This window comes from Zootoca vivipara, chromosome 9, assembly GCF_965207765.1.
Source record: "Zootoca vivipara chromosome 9, rZooViv2.hap1.1, whole genome shotgun sequence".
In the NCBI taxonomy this organism is placed as follows: Eukaryota; Metazoa; Chordata; class Lepidosauria; order Squamata; family Lacertidae; genus Zootoca; species Zootoca vivipara.
Window position 1 is genome coordinate 49,536,553 of NC_142592.1, and position 20,524 is coordinate 49,557,076.

Consider the following 20,524-nt stretch of genomic DNA (forward strand, 5'->3'; position numbering starts at 1 on the left):
AGGGCATGTGCTGCTTTCACCACCCATAATTGAATAACTTTCCAAGATAACTACTTGAAGTTACCTTCTTTTGAATGCAGACCGGATATCGATTGATGGTGCAGATGAAGTTTCTATATATATATAAAAAGAAAATAAGAAAAGTGGTTTCTGTAATTTATGAAGGATAAGTGAATGAGTACAACTAAGGCAAGAACAACACTATGTTCCATTTTGTGGATTAATTTAAAGAACTTTTATACCTAATACAGTATGTGCCCACAGATATTATCACCACAGTGTTAAATGTTTGGTTTATAAAATACAATCTCAACAAGTATATTAGATGTTCTGTTTTAATGTAGGGAGGTATGATTTTATGTATATATTTCATTTTCTACATATTTCTTAAAACTTTCAAATAAAGATCCTTTACTCTGGTATTTAATACAGCATTTCTATTTCTGATCTCGTTAGCCTTCTTTAAAGCATATGTGCGTGGGTTTTAGGGTGGTGATAATACACTACAATTGGATCCTTTAAACCAGTACAACCCTGAGACCTTATTTTGATGGTGCCTCTATCTACTACCTGTGCAACAGGTGAGAAACACAATGGAGCCATTGCAGTAAGTCTCGCTGCCACCAACAAAGGTGAAGAAGGCTCTCGTGCCACTTCTTATAGAAGTCGACAACTTGCCTTCTACTTGTTAAAACAATTTACCAGAACTTGATGCTATAGAGCAAAGGAATACACAAGAAGAGGAAATCCCAAATGAACACTAGATATAATTTGATTTCACCTGGAAGGAGCTTCTTTTTATTAAAGCTAAAAATAGCAGTGGAACAAGGAAGAAACAATAGCATGGCATGATCAGAAAATCCAAGTAAATAACTTCTAAGCGTTAAGCTCTGGACCTCACTTAAAATTTCCTTCATCCCCAATGAAAATACAACTTCTGATTCAACTCAGAGATCTGAATATGGTCAATAACATGGAGTTGAATTTCACCCAGTGTAAATTAGACATGTAATCAGATAAAACAATTCACTTCTATAGAAAGTTTATGCACGCAGACAGACTGGCTCCTTGCCTACAAGCTAATGAATGCACACAGACTTTGAGGCTTGTCTGGTTAATTGGCAGTCAGCTGCTGGACATTCCATTAATTGTGTCCTGCCTCCCTGCCTGATTAATGAGCACTCTGACCTTGGTAATTTGGTAGGCTTGTTTTCCTAGGATGGACATCTATTGGGTTAGCTGCCAGATTGCTGCAAGGCTGGGATATTTGGAAAGCTTGCCTAGATGTGTCTGGCAGCTGAAGCCACAGGGCCAGGTGACCAGGCTTTAGGACCCAACAGTAATCTTTTGAGGGACAGAGAAGGTCCTTTGCACTTGGCTAGGCTTTGTTTTTGTCTTAGTCCACAAATAAAGGAAATGTTAATGCCACAGTCCCATGGGATCAATGAGACTGCACACAGTTGCAAATGTAAAGGTGCTTGACATACCAGTATATTAAGCCTTGCACTTACAATTACAATGGCTGCTTATTTCTCAGACTTAGTAGAAGCCTAGTACTTCAAAAGCTTCTCAGAGGGTCAAAGTCATCACCACAGCTTTGAAATCCCACCAGATGGAGATATGAAATCCACTGTGATGCTGCTGCTGCTGCTGCTGCTGCTGCTGTTTCTCAGCTTCCGACAGCTGACCTATCTGGGGCCAAGTCACTCCGGAATAAATTCATTAACTATGAACCCTGGAATTTGGAATCCCCTCCAAACTGGTGCCAAAGTTTTGCAGTCATTTTGCAGTGCAAACTGCATTTTACAGCACGCACAAACCCAACTGAGTAATTGATAAACAGCTCAGTTGGTACAGCATGAGCCTCTTAATCTCAGGGTTGTGGGTTCAAGCCCCATGTTGGGCAAAATATTTTTTGCATTGCAGGAAGTTGGACTAGATGACCCTCATGGTCCCAACTCTACAATTCTATGAAACCAGGGGGAATAGCTATCACCCCACCATTGTCTGAGTCACTCTAAACCTCTGCCAAAAAAATTCAATAATTTTAGACCTCCCTTTACTTTGGTGGTTCTATGGTACTATATGTTCATCCTGCAAAAAGGAGGGTCATTATACTTCACTATGCAAGTATAATGCTTTCCATTTGTAAACAAATGTCCATCTACAGCAGATACTTCAACTATGTGTATAGATCTTACATGCAGGAGGGCATAACTTAATATTGACCAACGCCCCACTCACATGGCCATGTCTGTGTAGGGACTGGCACCTAGAATGCTGCTTATGTGGTCAGGGGAGGTCTTATAAGTCCTGTGCTCATATCCACACATTTATACATAGAATATATACATGGGGATTAAATAGACCACAATCTATAGTTAACCTAACTTTGAGTGCCAGTGACTGACAGATATTGTGGATCTTTACAAAGAACGGATTGAGCTGTTAGTTGTTGGAACAGTCTAGAATAGATAATAAATGAATGTCTTTATTCAGGCCAGGTCTCTCCATGGTTTCAAGTTTGGTAATAAGTTGCAATTCAGCAACTTCTCTTTCCAGTCAATGGAGAGACCTGGTCTGAATAGAGACATTGGATTCTTATCTCATTATACATGATAAAGCTATTTTTTAGCCATCCCACCCCTTGTTTTTTCCTGTAAGACCAATTGCAGTCGTTAACAGTCGTCAACAGGTTTACCACACCTGTCAGCCAATCACCCATTCCCACCAACCTTCTGAGCAGGGCCGGCTCTACGGCCAGGCTGGGTGGTGCAGGGCGCCATGGCGCCGGCCAGCCAGGGGGGGCGCCACGCAGCTGCTCCTGCCCTCCCGCCGGCCGCTCTACCGCGCAGCACTAAGTGCTGCGTGCTAAGCCCGGCCGCCTGTCGCGCAGCAGTGCCCTCGGAGACCGCGCTGCGCGCTGAGCCCGCCCGCCCGTCGCGCTGGAAAACGGGGCGGCGGGTGGCAGCGGAGGGATCCATCGCACCAGGGCGCCAAAGGTGCTTAAGACGGCCCTGCTTCTGAGTAATACCCCTCCCCACCCTCTCACTATATATAAGGGTCTGGTGACTTCTGTTTCAGTGTATCTGAAGACTTCTGTTTCAGTGTATCTGAAGAAGTGTGCATGCACATAAAAGCTCATACTGTACCAAGAACAAACTTAGTTGGTCTCTAAGGTGCTACTGGAGGACAGTAGCTTTTAATGGCTCTATATACTCATCCTGCAAAAAAGGGTCATTATACCTCACCATGAAAGCCCTTCCTGTCTGTAACCAAATGCACACACCCCATAAGCACACTGTGGTACCATAAGATCTGCCGGCATTGCATTTCATTCTCTTCTCTGCAAAAATTTATAAAGTTGCTTTCCAACTGAGTGTGGGACAGTGATATTCCAGGAACTTAATATTCTCTCTTTCTCTCTCTCTCTGAGCCTCATGATGGGTTTGCAGCAGGCAAATTCCTTGCTAATCCTGAGGTGAGCTGAAGGGGAGTCCTTTCTTTGACTGGGAATTGTAGTCCAAAACATCTGGAGGGCCGAAGTTTGGGGGTGCCTGCTCTATATTCATAGGCAGTATACAGCAGCAACCTTGGGGGTGGGGGTGGCTATTGCCTTGTGGACTTCCTAGAGGCATCTGGTAGGTCACTGTGGGAAACAGTGGATGGTATCCAATGATGCACCAATTGGGTCCTGCTGGTACAATGAGACTTCCTCTATATTCCACTCCCCCCAAATCTGCTCTGGCAGGTTCCCCAGTTTTGAGGGTGTGTGGAGGAGACAGGATAGAAACATGAAGTTTTGTTGAACTCATTGAAGTCCCTTGCTGCAGTGTGGGATAGAGCTCAGCAGGCTTTGATGAAATTCAGCAGGGTTCATACTCTTATTGTGAGAATTCTCTATCAGTGGTCCTTTGCACCCCTTCCTTCTCAAAGCAAAGCTACACATCCCAGGACTCCCTAGTGAACAGAAACAACAGCATATATCTTCACCTCAATTTTTATCCTAGTGTGCTCAACTTAATGTCCTCCAGATGCTCTCATTTCTAGGTAGACATAAGCCCAGGCTCATCTCTATAAAGCAAAATCCAGGAAAAGCCCATAATGGGTAGAGCCCAGAGCACATCAGCAGAACTCTCTTCTCACTGACACATTTCAGCCTTCACAAGTCTTTCTTCCAAGACAGTCCCAATATTATATCACTAGCTGCTCATATTTGCATCAAAATAAATAACACACCTCTGAATGGGCTGAAGTTGAGATAAAAATAAGAAAAAGGAGCCTGAAACCTATAGACACCTTTCAGTGGGCCTCTGAAGCATGCTTCGATATAGGCAGGAGGAGTTCAGACAAACATGACCTCAAATTATGTTATATATTTTGTGTTAAAGAAAAAAAAACATAAAAGGGATCCTTACCATGGACTTCCAGATCAAAAGAGCAACTATCAACCTTATCCTTATACGTTACTTCACATCTATAATTTCCTGCATAGTTTTCCTTAGCTTTAATGATTTGCATCTCAAATGTGTACATCTGAAATCCAAACATAGAGTGCAATTGTTAAATTAAATTCAGGGAAATTCCCAGCAGCTGAAAACACATTCATACACATTCATATATCTACAAATGACAAACTTAGTTGGTCTCTAAGGTGCTACTGGAAGGAATTTTTTATTTATTTTTTGTTTCGACTACGTCAGACCAACACGGCTACCTACCTGTAACATCTACAAATATTATATCCTACATTAATTTACTAGGATTAAAGATGAGTGGATGTTACTACTGTCTTTACTTTTGCACAATTCTTAGCCATAATTCTATTCTGCCCCTGTATTCTGCTCTGTGGTTTTTAAAGCTGTTGAGTCATCTGTTGTAATTTTTGTCATAGCAATAAGCCCACAACAAAAATTCTAATTAAAAACAATCCTATTGGAATACAAATTTCAAAAACCTATTTAAAAGTGTGTTTTATTTCAATATATATATTTTTAAATGCAAATATTGATATGCTTAAGCTGTTGAAAACTGTGCTTCAGTATTTGCAGAAATGGAAAAACGCTAACCTAAATTTGAATCTACACATTAGTCCAAGAAGGATGGATTGTTACTGCAAACCACAGGAGGGCAGAATGCTCCTATGCTGGGGTCTTGCTTTTGGGTTTCCCACACTGGTTGAACACTGAAAGAACAGGATGCTGGACTAGGCAGGCCATTGGTCAGATTCAGCAAGCTCGTCTTATATTCTTATGGTTTCGATAATTTCATACAAGAATCCACAGAGGTCAAATTCCTCAAGTATTTCAATTTAGGGAAGGACACTTAGCCACGCTGAAAGGGAATCAGGGACTTGAATTGGGGTGTTCCTGCTTCTTTGTACATTTACAAGGCAATTCTGCACATGACTATTCAGAATTAAACCTTTTTTCAATAGGATTTGAGATTGCACTGTTAATGATGTCAGAGGCTGAACTCTTTTTACCTTTAAGTTTTATTCAATATCAAACAATCCCTGCACGACATTGGCGGGGAGGAAGAAGTGGAGCAGGGCCACAGGATTTGGGGGGAGCCCAGCCTGCTCCTTGAAAAATGGAAGTCTGGAGACCCTCAGCCCCCACTACGTGAAGCGCCTGCTAGACACCAAACTGTTCAGCCACCAAATTTCATAGTGGGAGAAAATACAAGCCCTAGGTGGAGTCCAATTGTGGGCTAACACAATTGTTCCATCCTCACAAACATTTCTGCTTGCCAGGTGGTTTGATCTCTCCTCTACTGCTGCTGGGGGGGGGGGTTCTCCTGACTCCCCACAGCAGGGAAAGGCATGGAGAGCACACAAGGGGAAAAGTGGGCACAAGTCCCATAGCACAAGTCCTTGAACTGGCATGTCTGGGTCAAACCCTGATAAATAGGTAAATGAGATCCTGCTCAAATGCCGGATTTACCTCTGGTGCAAATGAACTGGTAGGAGCACCAGATTGGTTCTGCTGGTGTGTTTGCAATGTGCCAACCTCTCCACGACCTTGTCCATCTTGATAAGCACACACTGAGCTAGTTCTGGAGATAACCTGTTTTAATGTTTGAGTTTTCCGTGTTACCTATCTCATGAAATGTCCAGTTCAGTCCGTGCTTCACCCCCTGAGCTTATGTCCTTACTACCAAGTCCTACAAAGGTCCGTATAGTTAAAGCTATGGTTTTCCCAGTAGTGATGTATGGAAGTGAGAGCTGGACCATAAAGAAGGCTGATCGCCGAAGAATTCATGCTTTTGAATTATGGTGCTGGAAGAGACTCTTGAGAGTCCCATGGACTGCAAGAAGATCAAACCTATCTATTCTTAAGGAAATCAGCCCCGAGTGCTCACTGGAAGGACAGATCGTGAAGCTGAGGCGCCAATACTTTGGCCACCTCATGAGAAGAGAAGACTCCCTGGAAAAGACCCTGATGTTGGGAAAGATTGAGGGCACTAGGAGAAGGGGACGACAGAGAACGAGATGGTTGGACAGTGTTCTCGAAGCTACGAACATGAGTTTGACCAAACTGCGGGAGGCAGTGGAAGACAGGAGTGCCTGGCGTGCTATGGTCCATGGGGTCACGAAGAGTCGGACACGACTAAACGACTAAACGACAACAAAACTGAGTCCTGCCATCGCTCCATACCTTGGTATGGCGCTCAAATGTCTCCTTTAGCTGAAGGTGCTTCCCTACTTTGCTTGCCAGGTCCATCCATTTCCCTTTGAACCACTTAACAGTTGGCTTTCGGAGAAGATCCTGGGCTTCAACTTTTGCTATAAATGTAATATTTTGTCCTTGGGAAAACAAAAGAAAAAATGAGTCACATTAGAAACATTACTACTCATATGATAGACACCTGGCAATATGTTTGTGGAACTTTTTAAATCCTCATGAAGATTTATTAGAATTTTAGTGTAAATTTCTCCTAGTATAGACATTTTGCCTAGTACACACATTTTTTTGTAAAAATATGTGTGATTTTGTACATGTCACATGGGTGAAAAACTGCATTATAAAATTTGGAGAAAGATTAATTTTGGAAGATGGCAATTTGTGTACTGTTTAGGAAGTATGATTTGGGTAGGTTTGCCTTTAAATGCAAATTTAATTTCTCCCCATATACAAACTAAATACAGTTTCTATATACAGTATATATAGTTTGTATATATAGTTGTAAGCGCATCTGTTATATTTGAGCTATCAGTGACCAAAATCCCATACATTCCAAAACTACATAAACCCATAATTAGTTGAGCCCCTCAGCATTGTTCCTGTTTTCCTCTAAATAGCTAGATGATTGAATTTTAACTTCTAGAAAGGGCTCTGCTGCTTCATATGTGCTCCTGGATTAATCAGCCATTAAAATTTATTTCCATATGAAATTTGAAAGTATAATCTCGGTATATTAAAGTCTTTTGAGCTTCATAAGGTATAAGTGTATAGCTGAATTCTGTGCATGTTTACTCAGAAGTAAGCATCACTTTGTTTAGTGAGGCTTAAAGGTAAAGGGGCCCCTGACCATCAGGTCCAGTCGTGTCCGACTCTGGGGTTGTGGCGCTCATCTCGCTCTATAGTCCGCAGACAGTTCCGGGTCATGTCGCCAGCATGACAAAGCTGCTTCTGGCGAACCAGAGCAGCGCACGGAAACGCCGCTTAGTGAGGCTTATTCCAGGCAAATATGCATAAGATTTCAGTCTTAAATATTTTTGGGAAAAGGGGCAATGCAGGACTAATTGATCATTTGAGAATACCAGAAACTACAGGAGGTATAGCCCTATTCAGAATCCCATGTATGTGTAATAGACACACACACACACGCACACACATGCGCGCACACACACACACACGCGCACGCACACACACACACACATTTTGTTACAGCACTTACCAACACTAATTGTTCCACCCTTTGGTTTTTCAACAAATAAAAGGGATTTCTGTGAATTGTCTTGCTTATCTCCTTCTTCCTGAGGGCCATCTCCCATAGACCATACTAATATGGAAAAAGAGGGGATAAATTAACTTATTGCAATAAACCTTGCAATCGAATTTTTTTATTTTAGCTCTAACATGCCCTTTCTTTAAACTACTACTACTTCAAAGGATACTTACGTTCTCCATCACACTTTTTCAGCCTGACATGATGTTATTGGAAGCAAAAGGATAGAAAATTCTTATTGAATACAACTTTCCAAATGGAAGTGCCCTGTCTGTGGTGATGGAAAATTATACTATTGTGCTGGTCTGTGCCATTGCTTTCACAGCAAGCAAATATAAATAAATAAATAGCTCTATATTAATAGATATATACAGTATAGATGATATACTAAAACACATTGTAAAAGCTTAATGTCAGTGTTAATTGAGAACAGCTGAATAGTTTTTCTTGCAAGTGTTGGTAATTAAGATCTTAATCCTGCAATAACCAATAAAGATTGTGTAAGCTCATCTGTGGAGAAACAGTATCTGTACAGAGCCATACCTTAAACATTATGGCATTGGGGTCTTTTTCAACCTTATGATTCTATAATTCCATCATTCCCAGTTTGATTCTGGTTGTGTGTGGAAATAACACAATTTCACATAAAAATAACTTTCATGCAAAGTAATACCATGAAAATATCAACATTGTTCTAGTTTCTAAGGAATAGCATGCTTTGTCAAACAAGGCAGTAAGACATATGTGCCCAAGGGTCAAATGTTTAACATGGGTCTTGGGTTGTTGTGTTGTTGTTTTTACATCCCCACTGTAAAAATTAGTTGCAATCTGTTAAAAAGAAGAAGAAGAAGAGGCCTGTGCCTAGGTCTTCCAGATTTATTTTCTGGAATGATCTATGTTAGCCTTCTGTAACCTGCTGCCCTCAGTGGTTTTGTTTTGGATTACAATTCCCATCAGCCCCAGACAGCATGGCAAATATCCAGGGGAAATTGGAGTTGTAGTCCAAAACATCTGGTGGGCGCCAGGGAGAGGAAGGCACCAGGCTGACCTTTGTGCTCCAGAGCTCCATGTGAGCAGAAGCATCTCTTTTCACTCCAGTGAAGTGCATGGAGAAGTCCTTGCTCACATGGAGTTCTGCTTGCACACTGGAACCTCATGAAGCTTTGGAGCAGGATCTTTTTTCTAGATCTGAAACGAATATAAAACAAAAAGCAAAGGTTAGCGTGAAGGGTACAAAAGTCAGCAACCGCATCTGTCGAAAAGTAAGCTACAATAAATTGTTTATTAATAGTTATTGCATTAGGAGAAAATTGGAATGTTTTTTTGGGGGGTCTTTGTTCTTCCTCATTTCCTTTCTGTTTTAGAAAATCTCACCTGAGTCCTTTCTCTCTCCTGACCGATTAGTCCCACCTGAAAGGTAAGAGTAAACTGGATGATGTCAAATCAAAAGCTATACCTTGGTTACTTTTCTGTCTGTGTAGGATTGGGAGCTATTATCATGGAGCATAGGTCTATCTGTGGTTAATAGCCATGATGTATAGATGAAAACTTCATATTCTGAGGCCATATACTCAGCAGCATCTAGCTGGCCACTATGCAAAGTAGGATACCAGACAAGATGGAACAATGGCCTGATCCAGCAGATCTCTTCCTAGGGGCACTGCCCAATGTTAGTCATATGCAGAGGGTATACTGAAATTAATGGACATGCCTAACTTAGGTTTGCTCATTTCAGTTGGTCTACTCTGAGTAGAACCTAGCTGGATGCAGCCCTAGGGGACAATTTGGGGACCGTGAGTTCCAGCAAGATAGAAAGACTGGATATAAATCCACTACTGTATCTTCTTTCAGAGTGACAAGTTGTGTTTCCCTTGAAGTTCCATTGTATGCAACAGAACTTGCACACCATACGCCTGAAACAAAAGCACCTTGTGTTTTCAGTGTTCCTAAATGCTTAGCTTTGGAGCATATAGTGGCTAAGAAACTCCCTTTGCACACTTATTGGGTGACTCTTGGACATTGGAGATGGGGACAATGGAGGGATCCTATTGCAGAAATAGTAACAGCCCTGTTTAGGGAAGCTTTTAATGTTTGATGGATTTCTGTATTTTAATGTTTGATGGATTTCTGTATTTTAGAATTTCTGTTTTGTTGGAAGCCGCCCAGAGTGGCTGGGGGAACCCGGCCAGATGGGCGGGGTATAAATAATAAATTATTATTATTATTATTATTATTATTATTATTATTATTAACAGGCCTTCAACCCACTAGTTAAATGGGCTCATAGCTGACAACAGAAGAACCAGTTCTTGTTATTTCTCCTCATCACAGCAGACAAACACTGTAAAATGGAATAGACCTCCTAACCTGCAGTTGAAGTGTCATCTTCATCTGTAAAAAGAAATACATAACAAGTAAGACAAAGCAAGCAAGGAAAAGGAAGAATGAAAGTTATCCTTTTTTTTAGTACATATGAATGATAATGAGGAACCTGCAAGAGAAGGAAGGGAAACCATGATAGCTGGAAACACTGGTAATGAAAACTGCAAACTGATGGATAAAGCTTTATGGGATCGAGCAGCTGGAATGGTCAACTTCAATGATTCACGCAAGTACAAAAAAATGGGATGTAACGTGTGATCTATTATTAAAACATGGGTATGAATGAGAGTTTTCAGAGTGGTTGTGTATGTTAGAAATATTGAGGGGGGAAATGGAGTACAAAAAAGCCACAATGAAAATCAAGGTCAACCATAGATCTGACCTTCTGAAGAGGATGTCATTTCACTGACGTTCCCGTCTGCAAGTAAAATGTGTACATAAAGGGTTTTTTATATAAATATATATATACACAAAAATAACACCATAATTAGGGGGGAAAGACTCCATCACTTGGCAGAAGATGGCTCCAAAATAATGAGATTCAACCATTACCTTTTCTTCTTTCAAATTCTGACAAGCTGCCTAGATAAAAACTATATCACTTACATGATCAACAAAGATCTCACTCGGTCCTATCAAAATCAAGACTCTTAGGTCCCATTCCTTTTAGTGGAAGAGTTAACCACATATTTAGCTCTTTCCCATCCTAAGTCAACAGGGCCTAAGAGTCCACCTATTTGTTATTGCAAATAATGAAGCAATAAGAATTTTGTTTAGAATTGACACATTTCCCATAATTTAGAGAGCAGAAGAGCACATATATACTTGATGTGATAATTAGCGTGGTCTAGATTTAAGATGTTAATATATTGAGCTACAACCAATAAATATGCATGTTAGGTCATCCTAATTCCACGACACATCCCCTAATACTCCACTATTACAATTATATAAAGACTTAAAGTTTAAGATGGGCAAATGAAAGGAAAAAGGCTAAAAAGTCACTGGCAATATTTATACTGTACAATATTTATACTGTAACTAAATAATACTGGAATTACTTATGTTTTACCTCCGTGGAAGGCCACAGAACAAATATGAGTGATGAAGACATTTCCCACATGGTTGAAGTAGACTTTCAAATACATTGCATGAAAACCACTTCCATTGCATTTTAGGATGTCTGTCTAACACTCTGTCTTTATGTTTTTAAAGCAATCTAAATATACTTATGGAAATTTGCTATCCATAAGTTGCACTTAAATGATTTAAAGAAGTTCCTGATGAGAAGAAGAATCAAGCCATTTTAAGAAAAGGCACACAATATGAAGAACAAAATAATTCAGAATTTCAGAACATTATACCCACTTACCCATGTAAGAAACACATTTTCAAGTGAAATCATCCAGAAAAGGTGAATCCTGGCTCCAAAATAATCAGAGGCTTGACTTCTGTTTATTTACTTGGAGCCAGGATGTCACATTTTCAATCACATGAGTAGTCAAGCTCTTACTTATGTGATTAGTCCCGATCCTGCAAACATGGAAGTATGCATGGTGTCCCTGAATCAGGTTATGCTTCTAATCAAAAATTTGAAAATTATGTTACTCATATGAGTAAATGCTTTTGAAGTGAAGGCAGTTCTATATATGGAGCAAGTGCATTTTCAAGCAGCCCATTAACACAAGTTTTAAAAAGGCAGGAATCAGACTTGATTTGTGCTTCAAAATTATTGTGATTTTCTTAGGCTAAACTACACATTACACTGTAAATCTGTTATTAGTTTCCTGACTTTTATTTTATAATGAAATGTAGCTATACGAGCAGCTGTCAATTTGCTAGCAGCAGCAGTGGAGAAAGTTATATTAACCTTCCTTCCATGCTCTGTTCACAATCAAAACTTCCTCCTCAGCTACTTTTGGCCCACATGGGAAAACACCACCACATTTCCCACCACAATAGGGCAAACAGCAGCTGGGAAAATGGAACAGAGAAAGAATTAAACATATACTGCCCATGTACCACTAAGATGAGCAAACTGCATTAAAAAAATATGTTTTCAACAGTACTGAGACATTGCTTTTTGAGGCCAACTATTAGCACGTTGACCCTTTCATAGGAAGTCAAAGCACTGACTCACACTAAAGGTACACAGAAGGAATCGTTTGATCACAGGAAAATGATGTGTAATAATAACAACAACAATAACAATTATTTCTGTTGGGTACAATTAGGTTTGGAACACCTGCAAATTCCATGAGCTGCAAGATGGCATGAAGATGCTAATCTTCAGCGTTATGATCATGATAAATGATAGCCTTATGATAAATGAGTGAACAATATGAATATTGTGCTAACTGATCAGAATGCAACAACTGGCTCCAAGACTGGCAGTCAATTAAAGTAGCATAAATTCACACTCATCTGTCTTCTTCACAATAGTGTTCTTGTTGTGGTCAATGTAAACATGACGGGAAAATGTAATTTGCTCAGTTCAGTCAGCACAATATACGTGATGTCATGCTTGTTATCCAAGTGGAAGATGATCATCACACAAAAGAGTGGTCTAATTTGTTATTATATTGTTGAATGGTGTAAGAAACTGGAAGAACAAAAAGCAGCTGGTTGGTGTGCAAGGTGACAACTGCAGATTCACCAGTCAGTGCCATCTGTATTTTCTAATACAGTTAATACCAACCAGTCTGTACATCCCAGGATATTAAAATGTGTTGTGAATCTTCTATGGATATCAAGGTAACATACGGTAGAAGAACTGCTTTGACAGATGGGATGGAGAAAAAACCTGTAGCAATCCATCTTTCCTAATTCTTTAGTTTCTAGGACTGGATGGAGTGGTTGTTTAATCAAAATGGAAGAATGATTCAAGAGCGATCAGTTTAAAAATGAGAAAGTGATGATCTAATCTATGTTAGCAACATCATCTGTTCAAAAGATAACAAATACCCAAAGAATATCAGACCTGATGGTAGAATTACGATCATTATTTCACTCTCCTTTTCTTCTGCAAGTAAAATTTTAATGGAATATAAATATATTTAATAATGGAACTTATGAAAAGAGCTAAACAAGAGGAAGGCATTCTGGTGCAAACAGATTTCTTTACCACAAAGAAGACGTATACCAGTTGGGTAGATCAGGTGATTCACTAAAGCAGGCATAGGCAAACTCGGCCCGCCAGATGTTTTGGGACTACAACTCCCATCATCTCTGACCACTGGTTCTGTTAGCTAGGGATAATGGGAGTTGTAGTCCCAAAAAGATCTGAAGGGCCAAGTTTGCCTATGCCTGTACTAAAGCAACAGTTTCACTTGATTGAAGAAAGTTGACCTAATTTTAACCATCTTTGCCGATCTATTTCCACTCTGCCAGCCCACCTATAAAGGGAGCTTCTATCTAAAAGTACAAGTGGAGCTCTACACATGCAGTTTTATCACAACTGAAGTTGACCTCTCATCCAGAAAAGCCTATCTTATCCCTCACCAGTCCAGATCTACCTTGACTGATGTTTGCTTCATGATGGGAACTTGCTAATATTAAGCAGATGCAAAGCATCATACTTAGACTATAAGTAGTTACAACATATGGCTAACAGTACTGCAATGTGGTCTATATTTCATTTCCTATTCATCCTGGGATGTGTATGTTGAGTAATGCTGGAGCTTGTCAAGGACACTTCTGAAAAATTAGGGAGGTAGCATTGCAATGATGGTCTAATATGGCTGGAGGGGCCTACAGCCCGCTTGATTGTAGTTTTCATGGAGGTGACCTGGTAGAATGGCTCAGATTCACTTTTGGCCCATTTCAACAGCAACCTTGCTAGCAAAAAATATGCTCTTAGTCCCTTACTCCCTTACATGAAGGCATTTGCTGTGGATGCCAATACAACCACATCTGCATTATCATAACAACATGGCAACCAAAATGATTCAAGGGGTGGGAGGAAAGGCTTTACTATAAAAAAAAATTAGTGTAGGAAAAAAATGAGCATGGAGAAACATAATATACAAAATTATGCATGGTATGAAGAATGTAGGTAAGGAGAAAAACCCTGGGTCATCCATTGAAGCTGAATGGTAGGAGATCTGGGAATGACAAAATGAACTTACTTCTTCACACAGTTAAAATGGCAGCACTTTGCTAGAAGAAGACGTAGTGATGGCCACCAAACTGGATGACTTGAAAGGGGAATTAGACAATATTGGATAAAATTGCTACCAGTGGCTACTAATATATTAGTATCTCCAGTGTCAGAGCCAGCATGATGGGAGTTGAGCAGCAGGAGAGAGCTAATGAACAATTTAGCAAACAAACAAATAAATTGAGCAGAATCAATGAGATAACAACACTTCCCCAGAAGTCTATGGTATGGTCTACCTTCCTCTTTACTATACTGTACATCAAATGGTTTTTTAACAGTATGTCAGGCATGGGGTACCTCTAGCTCCCATCATCTCTGGCCATTGGTCATGGTTGCTGGGGTAGATGAGAGTTGCAGTTTAGCAACATCTGGGGAGTCAAAGGGTCCCCATCCCTGCAGTATGTCATCAATGTAGCAGGAGGGTGTGCTGTTTCATATTTGCAAGTTGCTGATGGGGAGGCTCCAGTAGTACTAATGAAATTTTATCTATGTCCACTTGCCAGATCTGCTACGCTTGCTCATAACCTTTAAATATAGACATCTACGTATGTCTATAAAAGACAGCTGAGATTTTATACAGAGTTTTGATGGAAACTTCAATCAAAATCACAGAGGAAACAATCAGATGTTTGAGGAGATCACAGAACCTAGACAGATGAAAATGAAACATGCAGGTAATTTATTAGATGGGTGGATGCCTGGATGGAACCTAAAGAAAGAAATGAGTACATTAATTTTCTGTTGTTATTTCAGGAAATGAGCACAGTTCTGGTAGCTATGTCTTCAGCACAAAAATGAAGATGAATGAAAGCACATTGTGGAATGTAATATGTGAGAGTACGTTGGTAGTTACGTTGGTAGTTAGACACACATGATGATGCTGGACAAACAGAAATGTAGAACGGAGTCACTGGAGGATAACATAGTGAGTTTGGTGAGGCTGCTATACATTCAATTCTTCTGTAAATAAAATAGATATTGGATAGATGACAGAGATCTAGCATTCCATAAATGCAAATTAATACCTTGCTCTGAAACACATAATTTAGAACTATGTAGCATGGATTGCACTGAAGATTGCATCCTCATCGTTACTTGGAAACAAATAGTTACCCTGGGCACACCCCAAGGCAGCCTTGTTCAACCTGGTAACATCCTGATGTTTTGGACTGCAACTCCCATCAATCCTAGTCAGCATGTGCTCACCAGGTTGGACAACGCTCCCCTAAGAGTTGTGGAAGGCTGGGTGTGTGTGTTTTGCTTGCTGGTGTGGAGGACTCCCTGGTCCTGAATGGGGTAACTGTGCCCCTGAAGGACCAGGTGCGCAGCCTGGGAGTCATTTTGGACTCACAGCTGTCCATGGAGGTGCAGGTCAATTCTGTATCCAGAGCAGCTGTTTACCAGCTCCACCTGGTAGGCAGGCTGAAACCCTACCTGCCCGCAGACTGTCTCGCCAGAGTGGTGCATGCTCTGGCTATCTCCTGCTTGGACTACTGCAATGCGCTCTACCTGGGGCTACCTTTGAAGATGACCTGCAAACTACCGTACAACTAATCCAGAATGCTGCAGCTAGAGTGGTGACTGGGAGCGGCCGCCGAGATCATATAACACCGGTCCTGAAAGACCTACATTGGCTCCCAGTACGTTTCCAAGCACAATTCAAAGTGTTGGTGTTGACCTTTAAAGCCCTAAATGGCCTCAGCCCAGTATACCTGAAGGAGCGTCTCCTCCCCCATCGTTCTGCCCAGACACTGAAGTCCAGCACTGAGGGCCTTCTGACGGTTCCCTCGTTGCGAGAAGCCAAGTTGCAGGGAACCAGGCAGAGGCCCTTCTCGGTGATGGCGCCCGCCCTGTGGAACGCCCTCCCATCAGATGTCAAAGAGAAAAACAGCTACCAGATTTTTAGAAGACACCTGAAGGCAGCCCTGTTTAGGGAGGCTTTTAATGTTTAATAGATTATTTTATTTCATTTTTCTGTTGGAAGCCGCCCAGAGTGGCTGGGGAAACCCAGCCAGATGGGCGGGGTATAAATAATATATTATTATTATTATTATTATTATTATTATTATTATTATTATTATTATTACTACTACTAGGCATTATGGAGGACTATAGGAGAGAAAGTCTTAAGGCTTCCACCTGACATGCAGAATTAGTCATACAGGACTTTGGATTCTGGCTAAAGTGGTTGACAGGGCAATTCAGAGCAGCGTCTCAGATTTTGAATGGTAGACAAAGGCTTTCTTTCAGATACTGAAGCCCTTTAAAGCTCTTATGACAAGAGCTAGTACCTTAAACTGAATGGTACTTTTGCGTGTTTGTCATTTATGGTTGCTTTTGATGGTTTCTATGCCATTTTTGTGCAATACCTCAATCTTGGGAGCCGTTACAATAAAGGGCAGACTGCAGCCAGTGTTGTATAGTGGTTAGATTGTCAGACTAGGACCTGGTATACCAGGGTTCAAATCCCCACTTGTCCATGAAGCTCACTTGTGATCTCGGGCCAGTCACTGCCTGTCAGCCCAGCCTACCTCTTTAATTGGGTGATCTTGGACCAGCCTTTCTCTCTCTCTTCTCAGCCTAACCTACCTCACTGGGTTGTTATGAAGATTAATTAAGGGAGTGGTAGAAACATGCATGCTGCCTTGAACTCCTTGGAGGAAAAGCAGATTATAAATGCAATAAAGGAAGTAATCAACTGGACCAGGAAACAAATAGGTAGCCTGGCAGCAGCGCTGCACATCAATAAAAGTTACTGGACACTTTTCGAGGGCAGGCAATATTCCTGTGTCAAAGTTACTAAAGCAGAGGTTAGGCCAGGCAACCCCAAACTGCGGCCCTCCATATGTTTTGGCCTACAACTCCCATGATCCCTAGCTAACAAGACCAGTGGTCAGGGATGATGGGAATTGTAGTCCAAAACATCTGGAGGGCCGAAGTTTGGGGATGCCTGGGTTAGGCCAACATGGTGTCCTCCGAGTGGCACCAGACTCTAGCTTCTGTTATCCCTGCCCATTGGCCATGCTGGCTGAGACTGATGGGAGTTGGAGTCCAACTACACCTGCACATTGTTAATACATCCTATCCCTTGTACTAAATCGTAAATGGCTGTGGCTAGGCCTGCCCTCTCCAAGGAAGGGTTGAATGGGCATACCAGCTGAAGCAAGTAAATGGGGGGGGAGCATTGGTGGTGTGGGAATCCAGGAAGCCATATGAAATCATATCAATGAAATGAAATTCAAAACTGTATGGGGAACTGGAAGAAAGAAGAGAAAGCATACATATGACCTATACTGCTGCAGGATCTACTGATTGATATGTTGCCTCCTTCTAGCTTTTGGAGAACAACTCCACTCACCTTGGTTAGGTTGATTTCCATTCTCCTCAGGTTTATTTTGTTCTGTGTAGAAAGTAGAAGCAACATCTTTTTGAGAGAAAACACCCAGATCATCAACATTTGTGCTGGCGTGCCCGCCTGCAATGCTGGCACAACATGTTTAGATGTTGCACATGCACAGCAGCCACTACGCCCCAGAGAATTAATTGCCAGAGGCTGAAAGAGTTAGACCATTAATATAAATGGATATTAACTGGATCCTATTAGCATGTAAATGCCTGTTGGTTGAAACAATTAGTTAGGAAAGGGACCATATCTCAGTGGGAGGAAAACATGCTTTGGATACAGAAAGTCTCAGATTCAGGTCATGGAAAAGGAAACTGAACAGGCGATGGATAGGCAGCCTCTGTCTGACAGCCAGTAGTGCTTCTGCCATTCAAAGTAGATAATACTTGGCTTTAGAGGTGAGGGTGGGCAAGGTTTACAGCAATAAACAAAAAAATTCTGCTGGGAATGGGTTGGGACCCCAAGATGGCCCAATGAGAACTGAGAATGCTAATTGATGCTGGAATGGGGGAATGGGAATGGAATGCCGTATCTTGAAAAAGGGCATGGCTGGCTGAAACTCTGAACAGAAGCACTCAACAGCGTAACATCTTTTTTTGCAGGTCCCACTCATTTTACATATATGCAAACAACCTGGATAGCTCAGTAGAGCATAAGACTCTCAGGGTTGTGGGTTCGAGCCCTACATTGGGCAAAAGATTCCTGTATTCCATGGGGTTGGATTAGATAACCCCTTCCAACTCTAGATGACTAGATGAGTCCCTTCTATGAACCTGGAGTAGCAGTGCAGTCTTATGTATATTTGTTCAGTGGGGCTCATTCAGAAAACATGCATAGGATTGCCACCTGAAAGTGACTCTGAACTATCCTGCACCAACATTTCCCCTATTTTCTGTATGTACACGGGAATGAATCCAGAATTATAATAATCAAGTTTTAGAAGAGCAGAAGCAAATTTTCTTTCTTCCCCCTTCCCCCTCTGCATATTTGGTCACATTCTGTATACTTTTAACTCAGCAAGCTTCTAGATGTGGCAGCCACAATCTGGGCTTAACACTATTTGTGTGCTCACATTTGTGCATGTGTGTGCATATGCGGGTACACAGGAAGCTCAAAATATCCAGAAAGATATGCCAAGGGCAGGAGGATCAACAAACTCTCTCTACACCTTCCCAAATACCAGGTGGTGGGACATAGTTAGCATCTTTAGAAGAGCTGTACAAGCTTCAGGGCTTCTGATGAATCTGCCAGGGCTATTGGGTCAAAGGATATCCTCCCAAACATCAACTGATAAACATCAACTGTGCTTGCTCCAGAACTATGGGTGGAGCAGGTTCCAGGATCAAAGTTCTTTGTTAAATCAAAACCACTGGAAAGCAGTGCACTTATGCAATCTGCCACATTTGTAATTATTAGTGTTACAAATGTTTCTTTCCAGGGAGAAAAGAAAAGGACTTCCAACTCCATTCTTTTGCAGTTTTGTTGTTTAATTCAAAAGATCTGCAAGGATTTCTAATGGAACAGATCGCATGGTTTACTGTGTGAAATGTGCTTAGAAATGTTATGCATGCATTGCAGGGATAAGCCAACAGCTGTTAGTATTAGCTGCACAAGGGTTTTTTTGGATATTAAAACAAAAATGTAGGGTTGGAGCAGAAATGCTCAAATATTTGAAATCTGGTGAATTTTCAATTATTAATAAGTATTTATTCCAAATCTATGTTTGCTTCTATATGATATAATGCACTTTCTTTAGGCCTTCTTTATTAACATGAGGCCTTCTTCCTCTCCCTTTCCCTCCCCTCCATATACAGTATAACAAAGCGAAGAGGCAAAATATTTCTCTTTTTCTTATATCCATTCACTGGACCAATTCCTTGCCCCACAATTTCCCTAAATACATCCATGTGCAATTTCTGTCAAAAAAAATAATCCTAGAAAAGAACTAGCATCCTCAAAATACCCACAATTTCCAGAGCTTGGAGGGGGGGAGCAGGGGAGCCAAGGGGATTAAGCCTGCAATCCTATACCCAATTATCTGGGAATAAGCCCCAATGAACTCAATGGGACTTACTGATGAATAGGCATATATAGGATTCCTAGCATCCTCACTGTAAATTACCATTGTAAATGGCACCCTAAAACGAGTTTAAGCTCTCAGTTACCTGGGAATAAGCCCCTTGATCTCAGTGGGACTTACATCTGAGAAGACATGCAAATGACTGCACTGTTAATCTTGTAGAAGTGCAGTTATTAAACCAATAAACAGTCACCTCTTTGTGTATTGTATGAAGCCTATACAGCACATACCTATATCAACCAAAACCACAAATTCTAGTGACTAACCTGAAGGTGGTGCAGTCTCTGCTTCTGTTTCATCTGAAAATGATAGAAGAAGCACTTTTAGAAACATAAATTTATACAAATAGATACATATGTTCTAGTACAGTACAGTACTGCATACAGCTTGAAGAGCTAGACAAATTCTGAATTTCATGCTATACATGAAAGTCTTCCCATTATGGATTTGTAGATGTTTATTGTGGTTTTGTGTTTAACCCACTAATTAGGTTTTATTCAAATTGTTTCATTGTTGATGAAAGCAGCAAACTATCTCACCAAATAGT

At 40.9% G+C, this 20,524-nt stretch overlaps 1 protein-coding gene across 31 annotated transcripts in view; it reads right to left on the bottom strand.

The window, feature by feature from the left end:
- The window catches only part of MYBPC1 (myosin binding protein C1), a 90,685-nt gene that overhangs the window by 53,054 nt on the left and 17,107 nt on the right, over positions 1–20,524 (bottom strand). For 9 of the 31 annotated variants that reach the window (XM_035126767.3, XM_088676773.1, XM_035126768.3 and 6 more), the window contains exons 2-11: positions 20,244–20,276; positions 17,853–17,894; positions 13,316–13,357; positions 10,718–10,753; positions 10,321–10,344; positions 9,328–9,363; positions 7,903–8,007; positions 6,660–6,808; positions 4,419–4,536; positions 65–113 (exon numbers count right to left, since the gene is read on the bottom strand). In XM_035126767.3, coding sequence (XP_034982658.3) covers positions 65–113; positions 4,419–4,536; positions 6,660–6,808; positions 7,903–8,007; positions 9,328–9,363; positions 10,321–10,344; positions 10,718–10,753; positions 13,316–13,357; positions 17,853–17,894; positions 20,244–20,276 — 634 coding nt within the window. The remainder of the gene's footprint in view (positions 1–64; positions 114–4,418; positions 4,537–6,659; positions 6,809–7,902; positions 8,008–9,327; positions 9,364–10,320; positions 10,345–10,717; positions 10,754–13,315; positions 13,358–17,852; positions 17,895–20,243; positions 20,277–20,524) is intronic. The other 22 variants (XM_088676776.1, XM_088676779.1, XM_088676769.1 and 19 more) reach the window with 11 other exon arrangements.